Source organism: Dendrobates tinctorius, unplaced genomic scaffold (assembly GCF_039654945.1).
Source record: "Dendrobates tinctorius isolate UK_male_01 unplaced genomic scaffold, ASM3965494v1 ptg000031l, whole genome shotgun sequence".
Taxonomy (NCBI): Eukaryota; Metazoa; Chordata; class Amphibia; order Anura; family Dendrobatidae; genus Dendrobates; species Dendrobates tinctorius.
Genome location: NW_027361699.1, coordinates 20,962,501 through 20,980,588, shown reverse-complemented (window position 1 = coordinate 20,980,588; position 18,088 = coordinate 20,962,501). Strand labels below are relative to the sequence as shown.

The window sequence follows — 18,088 nt, the reverse complement described above, 5'->3', positions numbered from 1 at the left end:
GCTATTGCTTCACAGACCTTTTTTTTTTTTTTTTTTTACCTACGCCACAGCGCTTGTGGCCACTTGTTGCATCGGGAAATACAGCACCGCTCTATTCACTTTAGTGGCCAGCATTGTAGAGCGAAATGTCAAGTGGACCTCCACTAGTTTGTTCACAAAAACTAAAAAGGTTGCAAAGGTTTTGGGCCCCCCCTTCCTTTTCTCCTTCGCCTCATTGGGGGACACAGATACTGTGGGTGTGTGTTACTGCCGACTGGAGGCTGATACTTAGTGAAAAAAAGAGGTTGGCTCCTCCTCCGCCTTATACACCCTCCCCCCGATTTACGGCTGGAAATCAGTTTTTGCTTAGTGTCCGTTGGAGGCACACGTCTGTTTTTTCTCCAGACTTTTTTTTTTTTTTTTTTTCCATGAAGATGAGAAAGGGGCGATGGACCCTATTGAAAGGGGCCGATCTCCCCAAACCAACAACAGGCGAGCACGTGCGAGTGTCGCCTCCACGTAGCCTCTCCCGCAACGTGGGACACAATGCCGGACTTAGCCCTGACCACCCCTAGGTATTGAAACCATGGGCTGTACAGAGGCACAAGCATAGTCTGTGCAGCCCCCACTGTTCCACCAATGCTAGACTGCGGTGCTGCTAGGCGGCGGACGGTCCCTCTCCTCACCCCTAAACGGAAAGACGGAGCTAGGGTGCCTGCACCGTCCTATATGTGGCCCCTCTCCCATCTACCTGTGCTGGGAAACTGAGAATCATCACTGAGGAGGATGGCCTGGGAGGGCTCCTGCGGCGACATCCACAGGGCTTGAGCCCTTAGCCTGCTCAGCGGAGGTCGGTGCAGCAGTCGAAGAGAGTCCCCACCGTCGCCCGCGGGTCCGCACGTCCGCACGTCCAGCCTCGGCCTGGTACACCGTGGGAGGTGGGTCCGCCCCCCCCCTCCCCGTTGCGGTCAAGCAATAAATCGAGCTTGCAGCTTCGGCCGAAGCTAGGCCGCAGGCGGAAGTCCCGCCTCCTTGCCGTGCGTCATTTCCAGCGGCTCGTGCCTGGGCGGGCGGCGAAGAAATTGAGCTATTCTTCTGCCAACGGCCCGCCCCGCAGTTGTGGCTCGTGCTTCCTTGAAGCTGGAGCAACGCCCGGCACGTCCAGACACGTGGGGGCACAGGACTGGGGTAAATGCTGCCCAAGAGGCCACGCTACGGGAAAAACGAGGTGCTCCCTCCCCCCCCCCCCCCAGCGGTCTGCAGTGCGGATGCCTGGCAGGTACAGCATGTCCGAAAAAGCGAAGACACACACGTTTCTATACGCTGCATGCATCTCTTGTGGGGCCGTTTTTCCGCAAGCGCAGAGCAAGGGATTATGCGAAGCCTGCGATTCCGAACGCGCCCAGGAGCCCTCCCCTGCAACCGGGACCAGTGTACCAAGTCCCGCGGAATGGGCCCTATCACTGTCACAGTCCATGGCATCGCTTACAAGGGCAATCCGAGTCCCTTCGTGCCCCAGATAGGGGCAGGGACAGTGACTCGCCTGTCTTAGAGGGGTCCTCCACCTCACAAGAGCCTCCGGCCTGCATGGGCTGCTCTCACTCCAGGCAGACCCAGGGGAAACGAACCCACTCTGTGTCGCCCAGTCCATCCGGTGCCTTGGCATCCGTGAGTTCCGCTTCTTGCTCCCCATCACCAGTGGTCAATAGCGAGCAGACCTCAGATTTTGACTCAGACGAACCCCTTGACCTGGATACTCCAGGGTCTCGTGAAACGGTGGACAGCCTCATCAAAGACCTTGGGGGTTGATGATGATTCCACCTCGGCTTCAGGCCATAAGGTGGCATTTAAGCGGGTTAAGTGGCCACATAAAGTATTTTGCACCCAGAGTTTGAGGACATAGTGCAGCGACACAGAGAATGGCCGGACAGACGTTTCTCGGGTCAGAAGGCGCTCGAAGCGAGGTATCCATTTTCTCCGGACCTCTGTAAAAAATGGACGGAATCCCCAACGGTGGATCCACCTGTGTCATTCTTGGCCTCTAAAACCCTGTTATCCATACCTAGTGGTTCTTCTATTAAGGATCCCACGGATCGTCTAGTAGAGAGCTTGACTCACTCAGTATTTGAGGTATCAGGGTCGGCACACTCTCTCTCGTTCGCGGCAACATGGGTGGCCAAGGCCATGATTTCAGAATCATTAAAGCCTTGCAGGATAGGGACCTACCTGCAGAGGTATCAGAGATCGCGAGTCAGATCGCTATGGCTGGGGACTACTTAATCAATGCATCTTTGGATGCAGCCAATTGCCCGGCACTTGCTGCCGCTAACGCAATTTCCATTAGGAGAGCTCTATGGTTAAGGACATGGCAGGCCGATTCCACCTCCAAGAAGTCCTTGACTTCTCTACCTTATCAGTGCGGCCGCCTATTCGGAGAGAAGTTAGATCAGCTCATCTCTGACTCCACAGGAGGGAAGAGCGGTTTTCTCCCTCAACAAAAGATCAAACCGCCTTTTCGTCACCAGTTTCATGCGTATTCGGGCCTTTCCTATCCCCGGGTGGACCACAGCGGACAATTTCGCCGCTTCAGGTCACCCCAATCAGGATAGAGAGCGGCAGGTCTCATATGGAGCCAACCCGTTGGGGAGAATGCGTACTCACCAGCCCAAGTCGAGAGGATCCAGGTCCCAAAGATCTTCAGCCAAATGACTTGAGGCATTTGCCAGGCGACACCAGCAAGGTAGGCGGCAGCCTACTCTGGTTTCGCCACGTCTGGATCAACGTCGCACACGACACATGGGTAAAAGATCTGGTGTCCTCAGGTTACAAGATAGAATTTGTCAGATACCCCCCAAGACTGTTTTTTCTTTCCCATCTTCCCAGGGTGGATACCCGGGCAAGGGCTTTGCTAGGAGCCATCGAATCGCTCCAGCGCGACGGAGTCATTATTCCCGTGCCGGAACACGAAAGAGCTCATGGCTTCTATTCCAACCTATTCGCGGTTCCCAAAAAGGATGAGACTGCCAGACCGGTTTTGGACCTGAAGCTCCTGAACAAATTCATCAGGGTCAGACGTTTCCGGATGGAGTCTCTCCGTTCAGTCATATCGGCCATGGGGCAGGGAGAATACTTTGCCTCTATCAATATCCAGGAGGCCTATCTACATATCCCCATTTTCCCTCCACATCAAAGTTTTCTACGCTTTGCAATCAATGGTCTACATTTTCAGTTCGCAGCGCTACCCTTCAGGCTAGCCACGGCCCCCAGAGTGTTTACAAAGGTCATGGCAGTCGTCATGGCCATCCTGGACTCTCGGGGCATAGTCATCTTGCCTTACTTGGACGACCTCTTGGTCAAGAGCCCTTCAATGCGGGCATGCGAGGAAAATGTCAGCATCACGCTAGATACTCTTGCCCGCTTAGGGTGGTTGGTCAATGTAAAGAAGTCATCCCTTGTGCCAGCTCAGAGAATTTCCTTTTTAGGGATGATCTTCGACACTTGCCGAGGGTTGGTAATTCTCCCTCGAGACAAGGCTCTAGCTCTCTTGCAGGGAGTCCGGACACTTCGCCAACCAGTCCCTCATACCATCCGGTTCGGGATGAGGATTCTAGGGAAAATGATGGCAGCAATGGAAGCGATACCGTTCGCCCAGTTCCATCTTCGCCCCCTGTAGCACGCCCTCTTGCCAGCCTGGGACAAGAACCCTTTCATTCTCGATCGCCGGTGCCGGTTGTCCTCTCAAGTCAGGCAGTCGCTCGGGTGGTGGATAACCAGTTCCTCTGCTTCAGGAGAAACCCTTCTTCCCAGACCATTGGTTGGTGGTGACAACCGATGCCTGCCTCCTCGGCTGGGGAGCGGTTTTTCGCCACCACACGACCCAAGGACGGTGGTCCCCGCAGGACGCACGTCTCCCGATCAACTTGTTAGAGATACGAGCAATCCGGCTGGCTCTGCAACAGTTTCATCACCTTCTAGCAGGCCGCCCCATCCGGATTCAATCAGACAACGCCACGGCGGTGGCTTACATAAATTATCATGGGGGCACCCGCAGCAGAGCAACCATGCACGAGGTAGGGCACGTTCTTCATTAGGCCAAGAGGAACCACTCGGTGATATCGGTAGTCCACATCCCGGGCGTGGAGAACTGGGCGGCAGACTTCCTCTGCCGACAGGGTCTTGTGTCCGGGAAGTGATCACTACACCCCGAGGTCTTCCAGAAGATTTGCCAACAGTGGGGGACACCGGATGTGGACCTGATGGCTTCCAGGGTGAACGCCAAGTTGCCCACGTATGTCGCTCGGTCCAGGGACCCGCAGGCAATCGCTGTGGATGCGTTGGTTCGGCCATGGGACCAGTTTTGCCTCCCATATCTATTTCCCCCGCTGCCACTACTTCCGAGAGTCATCAAAAAGATCAAAACAGAACATGGTTTCCGTCGAGTCTGCTGGCCCCAGACTGGCCCCATCAAGCGTGGTACGCAGATCTAGTGCAGCTGCTCGCCAACGTTCCTTGGCGACTGCCAGAGTGCCCGGATCTACTGTCCCAGGGCCCGATCTTCCACTCGAGCTCGGGGCCCTGTTTCTGACGGCATGGCCGTTGAATCTTGGATTCTAACCCAGGTAGGGTTTGGGTGCGAGGTGGTCGCTACAATGGTTAGCGCCCGGAAGCCTGCCTCAGCACGGATTTACCATTACACCTAGAAGGTTTTTTTTTCTTGGTGTCGAGGCTGCGTTTGTTCTCCACTGAGATTCTCTATCCCCAACATCTTGACCGTTCTCCAGTCTGGCCTAGTCTCGGGGGTTAGCCCCAAGCTCCCCCAGGAGACAAATATTGGCTTTATCAGTCCTGTTCCACCGCAGAATTGCTACCAATTTGCAGATGAAGACTTTCATCTAGGGAGTCTCCCATTTGGTACCTCCCTATAGGGCGCCCCTGGACGCCTGGGACCTTAACCTGGTCCTAAGTGTTCTGCAGGAAGCCCCATTCGAACCGCTACAAGATGTCTGTCTGTTGTACCTTTCCTGGAAAGTGGTGCTCCTTGTGTCCATAACTTCTGTCAGGCTGTGCTGGTGGCCCTATCCTGCTGAACCCCGTTTCTCACTTTCCATAAGGATAAGGTGGTGCTCAGACCAGCCCCTCCCTTTCTGCCGAAGGCCGTTTCCTCATTTCACATTAATGAGGATATTGTCTTTCCCTCTTTTTGTCCAGCAGCGGTGCACTGTGTGGAAAAGGCTCTTCACACGTTAGACCTGGTAAGAGCCCTCTGGAGGTACGTGTCACGGACGACACCCTTTCGTCAGACAGACACTCTGTTCGTGCTCCCCGAGGGGCGCAGGAAGGGACTCGTTGCCTCAAAATCGACCATAGCCAGATGGATTCGTTTGACTATTCAGGAGTCCTACTGCATCAGAGGCGTGCTGATTCCAGCAGGAATCAGCACACTCTACTCGGGCAGTGGGGGCCTCTTGGGCGCTTCGACACCAGGCTTCGACGGAACAGGTTTGCAAGGCAGCGACCTAGTCCAGCCTGCACGCATTTGCCAAACATTATAATATCCATACTTGGGCCTCAGCGGATGCGAGCCTGGATAGAAGGATTCTCCAAGCAACGGTGACGCACCTTTAGACAGGAGGTGCATGTAGCTTGGATCGGTGAGTCAACTCCCAACCAGGGACTGCTTTAGGACATCCCACAGTACCTGTGTCCCCCACTGAGGCGAAGGAGAAACATGGATTTTTGTGATAAACTCACTGTAAAATCCTTTTCTCCAAGACGCTCATTGGGGGACACAGCACCCACCCTGTTAGCCAGTTGGCTCTTGTTTGGTTTAATTAATATGCATTTTCGTTTGATATAAGGGTGTTTTTTTTTCTGGACATGTTACCTGTATTAAGGCTGATTTTGTTGTTCTCCTACTGCTTTTGCACTAAATTGATTTGAGTTCTGTATAGCCCTTCCCACACCAGTAATTGGCAACTTTCTGTGTACACTGTTTATAGGCAGAAAGTTGCCAATAAGTCGTGTGGACCAGGATATGCAGAATTCCGTATTCAGGGTACTGGTATGTCTGCAGCAGAGAAAGCGGTGATTTTATCAAAATTGCAGCAAGCAGCTCAGTAAGGTTATATATCCAAGGCTTTTTCGGGCGGACTCCGCTTAGAGAACAATGCGAAAGCCGCAAACTGTAGAGCTGCCACAAGAATGATGGCCACTTCCAGAAAATTACCATTTTGTGTTCCTTAAGCAGCCTCATCTGGGAAAATTCTGTGTGCTCATACCTTCAGTGTCACTGGGATTGGGGTGGTCTGTCACCAGGTTTTCACTATTCCATTGAAGAGCAACATGGTGTAGGGGCAAATTTCCCCTCATATCAGATCTTTTTAATGTCACATCACATTGTGGAAACAATTATTTAAACCTCTGACTACGTTCCATACAAAATTCTGAAGCTTGTTCATTTGAGGATTTCCCATATGTTTTGTGGCTGTCTAACAGCCTCGAAACATGCGGGTGCAGGGACTAGAACATGTCACCCGAGCACCCGCGATACTCTGTGCATGACCGAGCACCTTAACCAAACTTGAGTAACTAGCACTTGCGCTCATCACTAATTGTCATCTAACATGTATTAGATCATAGACCTGCGCTGACAGTCTTCTAACAATGTATAAGGTAACATTTTTATTTCATTGTTGCTTACAGGTTAAGCCACAAGGGAAGGATGAGCTTTATGATTCTCGCCATTATGATGCTAAACGAAGCAGTTCCAGTGTAGCCAGCAGTGAAACTTCAGGTGGATCAGCCAAGGCTGTTCCTCCTCCTGTTGCGGTAAAACCTGTAATTGGTGGGAAGCCTATACTGAAATCTCCTGTTACAGTTACCACTTCAGCTGGCATTGAAGATGATGCACAAGAAAATGAAACGTTAAATCCGCCCAAGTCTGTTTTGGGAAAAGTGAAAATATTTGAAAAAATGGATCACTCTGCAAGGCAGCAAAGAATACAAGAACTACATGAGGCACAAAATGCACGAGTAAGTAATGCCTATCACAATCACATAATTAAATCTGGTATTTTTATGACCATATTCAGTTATTCCATATATAGTTAATATGAATATAATTAACTAATACATAGTTAAATCTAGTATTTTTATGACCATATTCATGTTTATTCCAAATATAAATATTTAATATACCGGTATTTAATATGAATATAATTAACTAATACATAGTTAAATCTAGTATTTTTATGACCATATTCATGGTTATTCCAAACTTTAATGGCTTAATTTCACAAATCAGTTGGTGTAAAAAAATTTTGAGGCATATTCTGTAAAAGGTATAAGTTTTTGCCCAGTGGCTGCTATTTCAAGAGGACATCTCCCTTATAACAACTCGACAATTGGAGTCTAAGCTGATCCTTTTTGTAAAATCTCATTCTATTACTTGTCACGGTATATTGAAGTGAAAATGAAAGACTTTTATCTTCAATACTATGCAAAAATTTTTTGCAGTTCACTCTGCACAAATTGCTGCGGCTGCCATTTTGCTGTACCGTAGAATGCCAAGCAAATGGTTAAATAAAAAAAAAAATACTTGCCTGTCCTGCAGCCCGCTGAACTTTTCCTCTTCTTTCCTGTTTTTTTCATACTCTTCGGCCTATTTGCTCTGGACCTCTGTGTCACTCTGCGCCTTTCCATCACTCGGGCGAATCCATGACATCAGAGCCGTAGTTGAGCCAGAAGCAACTGCATGGAGTGAAAAGGCCAAAGAGTATCCTTGGGAAAGAGAAAATAAGAGGTGCAGAAGACCGGATGGTGGGCTATCAGGACAGTCGGACAAGTTAGCAGTGGTTTATTTATTTTTTTAAAACTTTCTACTATATACTCATGTATAAGCTGAGATTTTCAGCACATTTTTTTTGTGCTGAAGATGCCCCACTTGACTTATACACAAGTCATTGTCCATAAATAGGGAGCAGCGTCAGGAGCCGGCGGCCATGGCGCAGTGACAGCTGCAGCCGCCGGCTAACAGAAGACATCGTACTCGCCCTCCTCGCGCTGTCCCTGCATCTGCATCCCGGCGCTGGCAGCTTTTTCTGTGCTCAACGGTCACGTGGTACCTCTCATTGAGGTATTGAATTTGCACGTGTCTCCACTCCCATAGTCATGGAGCGCATATTCATTACCTTAATGAGCGGTACCACATGACTGCTCGGCACAAGAAAGCTGCCACGCAGAGACAGCGTGAGGAGGGGGAGAATGAGCCATGCATATAACAATGGGACGGGGACCGAGGGAGCCATGCGGGAACGGAGAACCACACATAGCAGGACAGTGTGGGGGGAGCATAGCAGGACTGGGATAATGCATACCTGGCTTATACTCGAGTCAATAAGCTTACCCAGTTTTACGTGGCAAAATTGGATGCCTCGGCTTATACTCAAGTATATACGGTACTTTTATTATACTCTGACCACAAAGCATAATGAAGAACATTGAATTTGCATAAAATACAGTTAAGTCCATATATATTTGGACAGAGACAACATTTTTCTAATTTTGGTTCTAGACATTACCACAATGAATTTTAAACAAAACAATTCAGATGTAGTTGAAGTTCAGACTTTCAGCTTTCATTTGAGGGTGTCCAAATTAAAATTGGATGAAGGGTTTAGGAGTTTCAGCTCCTTAACATGTGCCACCCTGTTTTTAAAGGGACCAAAAGTAATTGGACAGATTAAATAATTGTAAATAAAATGTTCATTTCTAGTACTTGGTTGAAAACCCTTTGTTGGCAATGACTGCCTGAAGTCATGAACTCATGGACATCACCAGATGCTGTGTTTCCTCCTTTTTGATGCTCTGCCAGGCCTTCACTGCGGTGGTTTTCAGTTGCTGTTTGTTTGTGGGCCTTTCTGTCTGAAGTTTAGACTTTAAAAAGTGAAATGCATGCTCAGTTGGGTTGAGATCAGGTGACTGACTTGGCCATTCAAGAATATTCCACTTCTTTGCTTTAATAAACTCCTGGGTTGCTTTGGCTTTATGTTTTAGGTCATTGTCCATCTGTAGTATGAAACGACGACCACAGTATGGCTCTGAATACCTCTGAAGTCATTCGGCTGCTTCTGTCCTGTATCACATCATCAATAAACACTAGTGACCCAGTGCCACTGGCAGCCATGCATGCCCAAGCCATCACACTGCCTCCGCCATGTTTTACAGATGATGTGGTATGCCTTGGATCATGAGCTGTACCACGCGTTCGCCATACTTTTCTCTTTTCATCATTCTGGTAGAGGTTGATCTTGGTTTCATCTGTCCAAAGAATGTTCTTTCAGAACTGTGCTGGCTTCTTTAGATATTTTTTAGCAAAGTCCAGTCTAGCCTTTTTATTCTTGATGCTTATGAGGGGCTTGCACCGTGCAGTGAACCCTCTGTATTTACTTTCATGCAGTCTTCTCTTTATGGTAGATTTGGATATTGATACGCCTACCTCCTGGAGAGTGTTGTTCACTTGGTTGGCCGTTGTGAAGGGGTTTCTCTTCGCCATGGAGATTATTCTGCGATCATCCTCCACAGTTGTCTTCCGTGGGCGCAAAGGGCTTTTTGCAATGATGAGTTCACCAGTGCTTTCTTTCTTTCTCAGGATGTACCAAACTGTAGATTTTGCCACTCCTAATGTTGTAGCAATTTCTCGGATGGGTTTTTTCTGTTTTTGCAGCTTAAGGATGGCTTGTTTTACCTGCATGGAGATCTCCTTTGACCGCGTGTTTCCTTCACAGCAAAACCTTCCAAATGCAAGCACCACACCTCAAACCAACTCCAGGCCTTTTATCTGCTTAATTGAGAATGACATAACGAAGGGATTGCCCACACCTGTCCATGAAATAGCCTTGGAGTCAATTGTCCAATTACTTTTGGTCCCTTTAAAAACAGGGTGGCACATGTTAAGGAGCTGAAACTCGTAAACCCTTCATCCAATTTTAATGTGGATACCCTCAAATGAAAGCTGAAAGTCTGAACTTCAACTGCCTCTGAATTGTTTTGTTTAAAATTCATTGTGGTAATGTCTAGAACCAAAACTAGAAAAATGTTGTCTGTCCAAATATATATGGACATAACTGTAACTTCCGTGCAAATTGACGTTTCCTTTAAAATCTGCACAATATGGCAAATTGGAATCTTGGCACATTAAGTCATCTATATTCAATTGTCTTAATATGTTTGACACCCTGATGTTTGCAAGACATTACTAGATTCTTTATTTTTGTCTGTTTGGCCATACTGTATATGTGCGATATACGTACCTAGCTATCTGACGTATCCTTCTAGCAGTGGCAGCTCCTGTTAATAATTGATACCATTTAAGGCTACCCTCCAGTAGTACCGTATTTTTCGGATTATAAGACTCAATTTTGTTCCCCCAAATTTTGGGGGAAAGTGGGTGTGTGTCTTATAATCCGAATGTGTGCTGTAGAGGAGGGGGGGGGGCGGCTCTGGAGTGGTGTCGGTGGGCTGTCTGTGGGCTGCAGAGACAGCTGGATGTCTTGTGCTCCTGCTCATTAGGCTCATGTAATATTCACTGCACCATCTGTCCATCACCTCGGTGCTGAAGCCGTGCCGAGTTGGTGGACAGGGGAGCAGCGGAGATTGCATGTGCCTGCACTCTCCCACCACTGCCCCATCACTATAGTCACCTTGTGATGATGGCTAAATGCTCCCAGCTCTCCTCTGACTCTTCCTGTGTCTGTCCCAATAGGACCTGGGGTTACGTGACTCCCAGTGTGCAGCGCTGCGGTCATGTGATGGAAGGTCCTGCAGCTACAATGAAATGCCTGTATGAGCAGCTCCTGGATGTCAGCACAGACACAGGAAGAGCCATGGGGGAGCTGGGAGCCATCATCGGAAGGTGAGTTAACTGTTTGTTATTTTATCATGTGCGCGCCAGCAGCACAGGGGGGCATATCCAGGATGGGATGTGGGGGCCATGTGCGTGCTAGCAGCACAGGGGGGGCATATCCAGGATGGGATGGGGGGCATGTGCGTGCCAGCAGCACAGGGGGGTCATATCCAGGATGGGATGTGGGGGCCATGTGCGTGCTAGCAGCACAGGGGGGGGGGCATATCCAGGATGGGATGTGGGGGCCATGTGCGTGCTAGCAGCACAGGGGGGGCATATCCAGGATGGGATGGTTGGTGCCATGTGCGTGCTAGCAGCACAGGGGGGGCATATCCAGGATGGGATGGTTGGGGCCATGTGCGTGCCAGCAGCACAAGGGGGCATATCCAGGATGGGATGGGGGGGCCATGTGCGTGCCAGCAGCACAGGGGGGCATATCCAGGACGGGATGAGGGGGCATATGAGTGCCAGCAGCACTGGGGCATATCCAGGATGGGATGGGGGAGGCCATGTGGGTGCCAGCAGCACAGGGGGGCATATCCAAGATGGGGTGGGGGGTCATGTGTGTGCCAGCAGCACAGCGGGGTATATCCAGGATGGGATGGGGGAGCCATGTGCATGCCAGTAGCACAGGGGGGCAATGTGCCAGTGTAGCAGCACAACGTGGCAATGTGCCAGTGTGAGTGTGCCAGCAGCACAGGGGGGCCATGTGACAGCACAAGGGGGCCATGTGCCAGGATGGAGGTTTAATAGCTACCAGGATGAACATATATATGACTTGTAAGACTGACACTGGCATTATAAGACAGACACCCATTTAACGCAAAAAAAAATTCTCTCTTCAACAAATTTGGGGGGTGCATCTTATAAAGCGAAAAATACGGGGTGTATATATATTAAAATTTTAACTGGGAAATGCGGAGCTCATATACCTCATAGAATGGTAGAGTTGGAAGGGACCTCCTGGGCCATCTGATCCAACCCCCTGCTCAAAGCTGGATTCACTAAATCATCCCAGCCCCTGTTTGGAGACTTCTATTGAAGGAGAACTCACCCTTTTTTTTTTTTTTTTTTCTACTATCTAATCTGTGTCTCCTCCCATTCAGTTTCAACCCATTGCTTCTAGTCTTTCCTTGTGCAAATGAGAATAAAGATGATCCTTCTACAATGTGACAGCCCTTCAGATATTTGCAGACCGCTATTAAGTCTCCTCTCAATCTTCTCTTTTGCAAGCTAAACATTCCCAAATCCTGCAACCGTTCCTCATAGGACATGGTTTGCAGACCGGTCACCATTCTGGTCGCTCTTCTCTGAACTTGCTCCAGTTTGTTGATCTCTTTTTTTTTTTTTTTTTTTTAAATGTGGTGCCCAAAATTGGACACAGTATTCCAGATGAAGTCTGACCAAAGAAGAGTAGAGGGCAATAATGATTTCAAGTGATATAGACTGTATACTTCTGTTAATGCATCCTAGAATTGTATTTGTCTTTTTTGCTGCTGCATCACACTGACTACTCATGTTCAGTTTATGATCTATTAGTATACCCTAGTCTTTTTCACATGTGCTGTTGCTTAGCCCTATTCCTCCCATTCTGAATATGCTTTTTTCATTTTTATTGCCCAAATATAGTACTTTGCATTTATCCATGTTAAAAACCATTTTGTTAATTGCTGCCCACTGCTCCAGTTTATTTATATCTTTTTGAATCCTCTCACTCCTCTAGTATTTACTATCCCTCCTAGCTTTGTGTAGTCAGCAAATTTAATCAGTTTACCCTCAATTCTTTAATCTAAATCATTGATAAAGATATTGAACAATACAGGGCCAAGGACAGAGCGCTGTGGTACCCCACTTGAGACATTCTTTCAACTGGATGTGCAGCCATTTAAGACCACTCTTTGGGTCCGATCACTAAGCCAGTTATGAATCCACCTAACAGTTGCCTTGCCAATTCCATACTTAGTAATTTTTTAATAAGGATTGTGTGAGATACTTTGTCAAATGCTTTGCTGAAGTCAAGATATAATCTACTGAATTTCCCTGATCCACCCAGTCAGTGATTCTGTCATAGAAGGAAATTAATTTAGTCAGACATGACTTATTAGTTATAAACCCATGCTGACTCTGTTTAATCTCTTTATTTTTATCCAGGTACTTACATACATGTTGTTTAATAATTTGTTCAAAGATGTTTCCTGGTATAGAAGTCAGACTCACCGGCCTATAGTTCCCTGGGTCCACCTTCTTTCCCTTTTTGAAGATAGGAACAACATTTGCTCTTCTCCAGTCTTCTGTGACTTCTGTTCTCCAAGACTTTTCAAAGATTATGGAGAGTGGTTCAAAAATTTCTTCTGCTATCTCCTTCAGTACTCTGGTGGTCTCCCTTCTACATTCTTTATCAGGTCATATACCGTATTTTCTCCTTCCCCCATGACGGCACCACGGATAGAGGGGATCCGCCCATCAGGGACAGGAAACCTACAGCTAAAAAGGCGGCACCTCTCTCCCGCATCAGTTGGTTTCCTGTCGATGTTGGAGGACATACCTGAGGATCGTAAAGGGATGCCAGACCCGACTAGACCGATCCAGGCAGCGGGGGTTCCCTGCCTTGGCTGGTGCGGTAGCCTGAGGCACCACCGCTGGGGTCGGCGACCTTCAGGGCGTGCAGGGAGAGGCTGCAAAAGATGGTACGCACTTCGCCTCTCCCAGAGTATGTTCCCTGACTATTCCATGGCCGCGCCGGGGCTTCAGAGAGCCAGTGCGAGGGGCGGCGTGCCCTAATGACGTGCGCTAGCGCCGCAAGGAATTACTGGGTAATCCAGTAGGGTGCACACGTGGGGCTCAGTGACGTAAGAGGCCGCAATGCACGACTGGGTAATCCAGTCAGACTGGGCGCACGGTGTTCTTTCTTTAGGGAATTGGATGATTTGGGTCAGGTGGCCGGGGGAGGTACCACAGGTATTTAGGTCAGAGGGAATCACTAAAACAGTGCTTCTAATGGAGCTCGGGTGATCTTCTCCGCCGACCACGAATGACCAGGAGCATCCGGAGGTGCAGGTCCAGTCACCTCGTCATCATGAGCAGCAGCAGCAAAAGAAACAGGCAGAACGAGGCCCTTCCCATCACCATGAATGGGGTAACAGCGGAAGTGGCCACTCGGGTTCCCAGCACAGCAAGGGCTCCAGTGTGGCGTTGGGCGCGAGAGACAATCTATCTTTGGGAATGGTTCCTCCTCCAAGTCCGGTACCCATTCTTCTGTCAAGATGGTAAGTGAACTTTGTGAAAGTCCACTTTATAATGAGGGCCCCCTGTTTTTTATTCTTTTTTTAGGGAAAGAAAAGTACAAGCAAATCTAAGCATAGGATCTGTGCACTCTGTACAGAAGAGTTACCCACTACGTGTGAAAAGAGACTATAACTCCTGCATAGAACAGATAATCTGCGAGGAAACTCCAGGGTTCACCTCAGATTTTAGGTCTTTGATTAAGACTCGGGTAGAAAACTCATTCAGGTCTCTTCAAGAATGGGGAAAGAAACGGCGTAAAACCACACAGGTCCCCTGATCATGGGTATAGTAGTATAAGGAGTGAGGGAGGGGGACTCGGATACATCCAGGTCATCAACTTCAAAGCAAATTCGTTCCTGAATGGTTTGTGGGAGGCCGCCGGGGGTGGGCTAAAACCATCAGTTGCTGCCACCTGAACGGCCAGGTATCTAATGGTCTGGCTGGGTCAGATTGAATCACAGCTAAGGGACAAAACCTCTAGAGACACGATACTAAATTCCATACTCGTAATGAAGGGGGTTACTGCCTTTCTGGCGGGTGCATCTACGGACTCGGTTAGGCTAGCCACTAGATCGGCATCCTTCTCCAACGCATCCCGGCGAGCACTCTGGCTTAAGTGTTGGCCAGGTAATCTCCAGACAAAGTCAAAATTGTGTTCCATCCCCTGCGAAGGCAAGTTCTTGTTTGGCCCCACGTTGGATGATATTCTAGATAAAGTCGGGGATAAAAAGAAACTCTTCCCTATCCTCTCCAATCCTATAAACGGTCCTTTCATAGTAAGATATATATCCAGAGGAACCCCTCCCCCCCCCCCCCCCCCCCCCAAAAAAAAAAAAAAAAAAAAAAAATCCCCAGGATAAGTGGAAAGATAGAAGGGGTAGAGGCAAGGGGTTCATGTTTAACAGGGGCCCCATTGACAATAAAAATCCATCTCAATGAGGTTTATCTCTTTCTCCTGGTCTGGGAAAGAATAGCCAACAGTTCTTGGATATTGGGCCTGATAAAATCAGGACTAAGACTTTATTTCATTGTCCTCTCCACCCATCCTTCATAGTGACTCCTCGGAGACGCTCAAAAGAAGAACAGCTAGCCTTAGAACAGGAGATTCTGGGTTTAGTGGAGAAGGCAGTTCTTCAGGAGGTCCCTTGCCAAGGAAGAGGTGATGTATTTTACTCCCTCCTTTTCCTAAGGAGAAAACCGGATGAGACAGTCAGAACAATTATAAACTTAAGGAAACTGAAAAGGTGTCTGAAAGTGCCATCCTTCAAGATGGAGACAAAGTCATCAGTGAAAATTTCCTCTCTGTTTCATGACTGTTCAGGATCTAAAGGACGCATACTATCACATCCCCATCCACAAGGACTATCGGAAATTCTTCAGGGTGGCAGTCACTATGCAGAGGGTGATAAGACATTACCAGTTCAAAGCCCTTCCATTTCGTCTGGCCATAGCTCCAAGGGTGTTTACCAAGGTAGTGGCAGAGGTGATGGCACACTTAAGGGAGCAAGATATCCTTATCGTTCCGTACCTAGACAACTTATTGATAATAGGCAACTCCTCCCCAACACTGCAAAGATCAGTTAGAGTAAGTTATAAGTTCCTTAACCAGCTTAGGCTGGCTTTTGAACCTAGGGAAATCCAGAATTGTGCTGAGCCAGGTACAAGAATACCTAGGCATCATACTAGACTCAAACAAGAGTGTCCCCTCCCAGTGGAGAAGGCTCAAAAGATGGTAGAGCTGGTATCTTGAGCAAAGGATCTTCCCTCCGTAACCTTACAGAAGGCTATGTCACTTCTAGGGTCCATGACATCCTGTATCCTGGCCTTTCAATGGGTTCAGGTACATACCAGAGAGTTACAATGGTGGATGAGAGTAGACAATTTAACCCGGGGAATCCCTTGGGTAATACCGATTTCCCAGGTCTTGACAACGGGCGCAAGCCCCAGAGGGTGGGGGATCACCTGAATGATCAGATAGCCCAGGGGGTCTGGACGGAGGAATTAAGACCAGTGTCCTCAGACATGAAAGAACTGTTGGCGGTGAAGTTCGCCCTTTAAGAATTCTTGAGCACCCTTCAGTCACACCACATTAAAGTATTTTCAGACAACCAAGTAGTGGTAGCTTATTTGAATCACCAGGAAGGAACCCGGTCCCGCCCGCTTATGGAAGGAACAAGGTCCATTTTCCAGCTAGCCGAGGACAACTTGGGATCTCTGATGGCACTCCACTTAAGGGGGGTATAGAATCTCAGGGCAGATTTTGAGTCGAACCCAGCTGAGGCAGGGCAAGTGGGAACTGAATCAGGCAGTGTTCGCTCAGATTGCAAAAAAGTAGGGGTACCCGGCCACAGATTTGTTCGCCAACAGTCAGAACCGGAAAGTGGGCGCTTTCTGCTCAATAGTACCCTTGGTTAACCCCGTCACATTTGATGCCTTCACGATTCCATCTAGCATATGCCTTTCCCCATATTGCCCTGATTCCTGTAGTCCTGAGAAAAATACGGGAGGACAAGGCAAGAATGATATGCTTTTCTTGGCTGAGGATGATGTCGATCTCCGACCCTTGGGTACTTCTGGAGCTTCCGGACCTTCTGTCCCAAGGGCTGGTGGTTCATCCACAGGTAAAAAAAACTTGCACTTGACAGCCTGGAACTTGAGAGGTCTCTCCTGAGCAATAAGGGATTTTCTCCAAACCTAGTTTCCACTTTGCTGCAAAGTAGAGAACCTGTGACCACCAAACTGTATGAGGAGACCTGGAAGAAATTCCTTTCCGCTTCGGGCTCCAATTTAGAAGGGGGGGTGCTACTATAGGCCACCTTAGAGTTCCTGCAGAAGGGATTGGAACAGGGGCTGGCCACAAGTACTTTAAAAGTTCAAGTCGCAGCTTTGGGGGCCCTGTACAACTACAACCTGGCTGAGAATCAGTGGACATCTAGGTTCATCAAAGCATCGGAGAGGTCTAGACCAAACCCCTCCAGGTGTACTCCCCCATGGGATTTAAACTTGGTCCTCTCAGCCCTGACTAACCCTCCTTTTGAACCCCTGTCATAGACTTTGCTAAAAGTCTCTTCCCTAAAAACATCACTTCTGGTAGCTCTTACATTAGCTCGTAGGGTCTTGGACATCCAGGCTCTATCGTCCTGCCCGTCTTTCACACAAATTTTAGAAGATAGGCCGGGCCGGTTTTAAGAATAACCCTGTCTTCCAAAAGTGGTGTCACGATTTCACACATCTCAGTAGATCTCCCTTCCTTCTTTTTGCCCCAATCCTAAAGATTGGGAAGAGGAAGTCTTAAACACACTAGACGTCAGATGGTGCCTAATCCAGTATTTAGTGGCCACACTGGAATGTAGGAAGTATAGGTCTCTTTGTTTGCTTTCAGGGTCCTCAGAAGGGGCAGAAAGCATCCAAGTGCACGCTAGCAAGATGGATAAGAGATGCCATCACCCAGTCGTACTCCACATGGAGCAGCCGTCCCTGAGAAAATAAAGGCTCCCTCAAGAGCGGAGGCGACCTCCTGGACAGAAAATGTTTGAGCCTCAGTAGAACAGATATGTAGAGCTGCGACGTGGTCTTCACCTCCAGTCATTATCAGCTGGACTAGCCTCCTCTTCAGACTTTACCTTTGGGAGAAGGGTTCTGGAAGCAGTGGTCCCTCCCTAATGTACAAATCTCTGCAATTCTCTCATGCCATCATGGGGAAAGGAAAAAGATGTAGTTACTTAGTGATAACGGGATTTCTCAGACCCCATGACGGCATCGGTACATTCCCTCCCTTCACGTGTGGGTGTGCACACTTAGTTTGGTTAATGTTATATTCAGAGGTAGTCTCTGTTAAGCTTCATAGTAATGTTAAATATTTTTTGTTATTAATCTGAAGTTCCTCTAGTGCTCTGATGCGGGAGAGAGGTGCCTCCTTTT

The 18,088-nt window shown here is 48.4% G+C and overlaps 1 protein-coding gene across 3 annotated transcripts in view; it reads left to right on the top strand.

The window, feature by feature from the left end:
• Positions 1 to 18,088, top strand: part of TJP2 (tight junction protein 2) — a 260,996-nt gene that overhangs the window by 232,980 nt on the left and 9,928 nt on the right. For all 3 annotated transcript variants that reach the window (XM_073572240.1, XM_073572241.1, XM_073572239.1), the window contains one exon: positions 6,682 to 7,011. In XM_073572240.1, the coding sequence (XP_073428341.1) occupies positions 6,682 to 7,011 (330 nt within the window). The remainder of the gene's footprint in view (positions 1 to 6,681; positions 7,012 to 18,088) is intronic.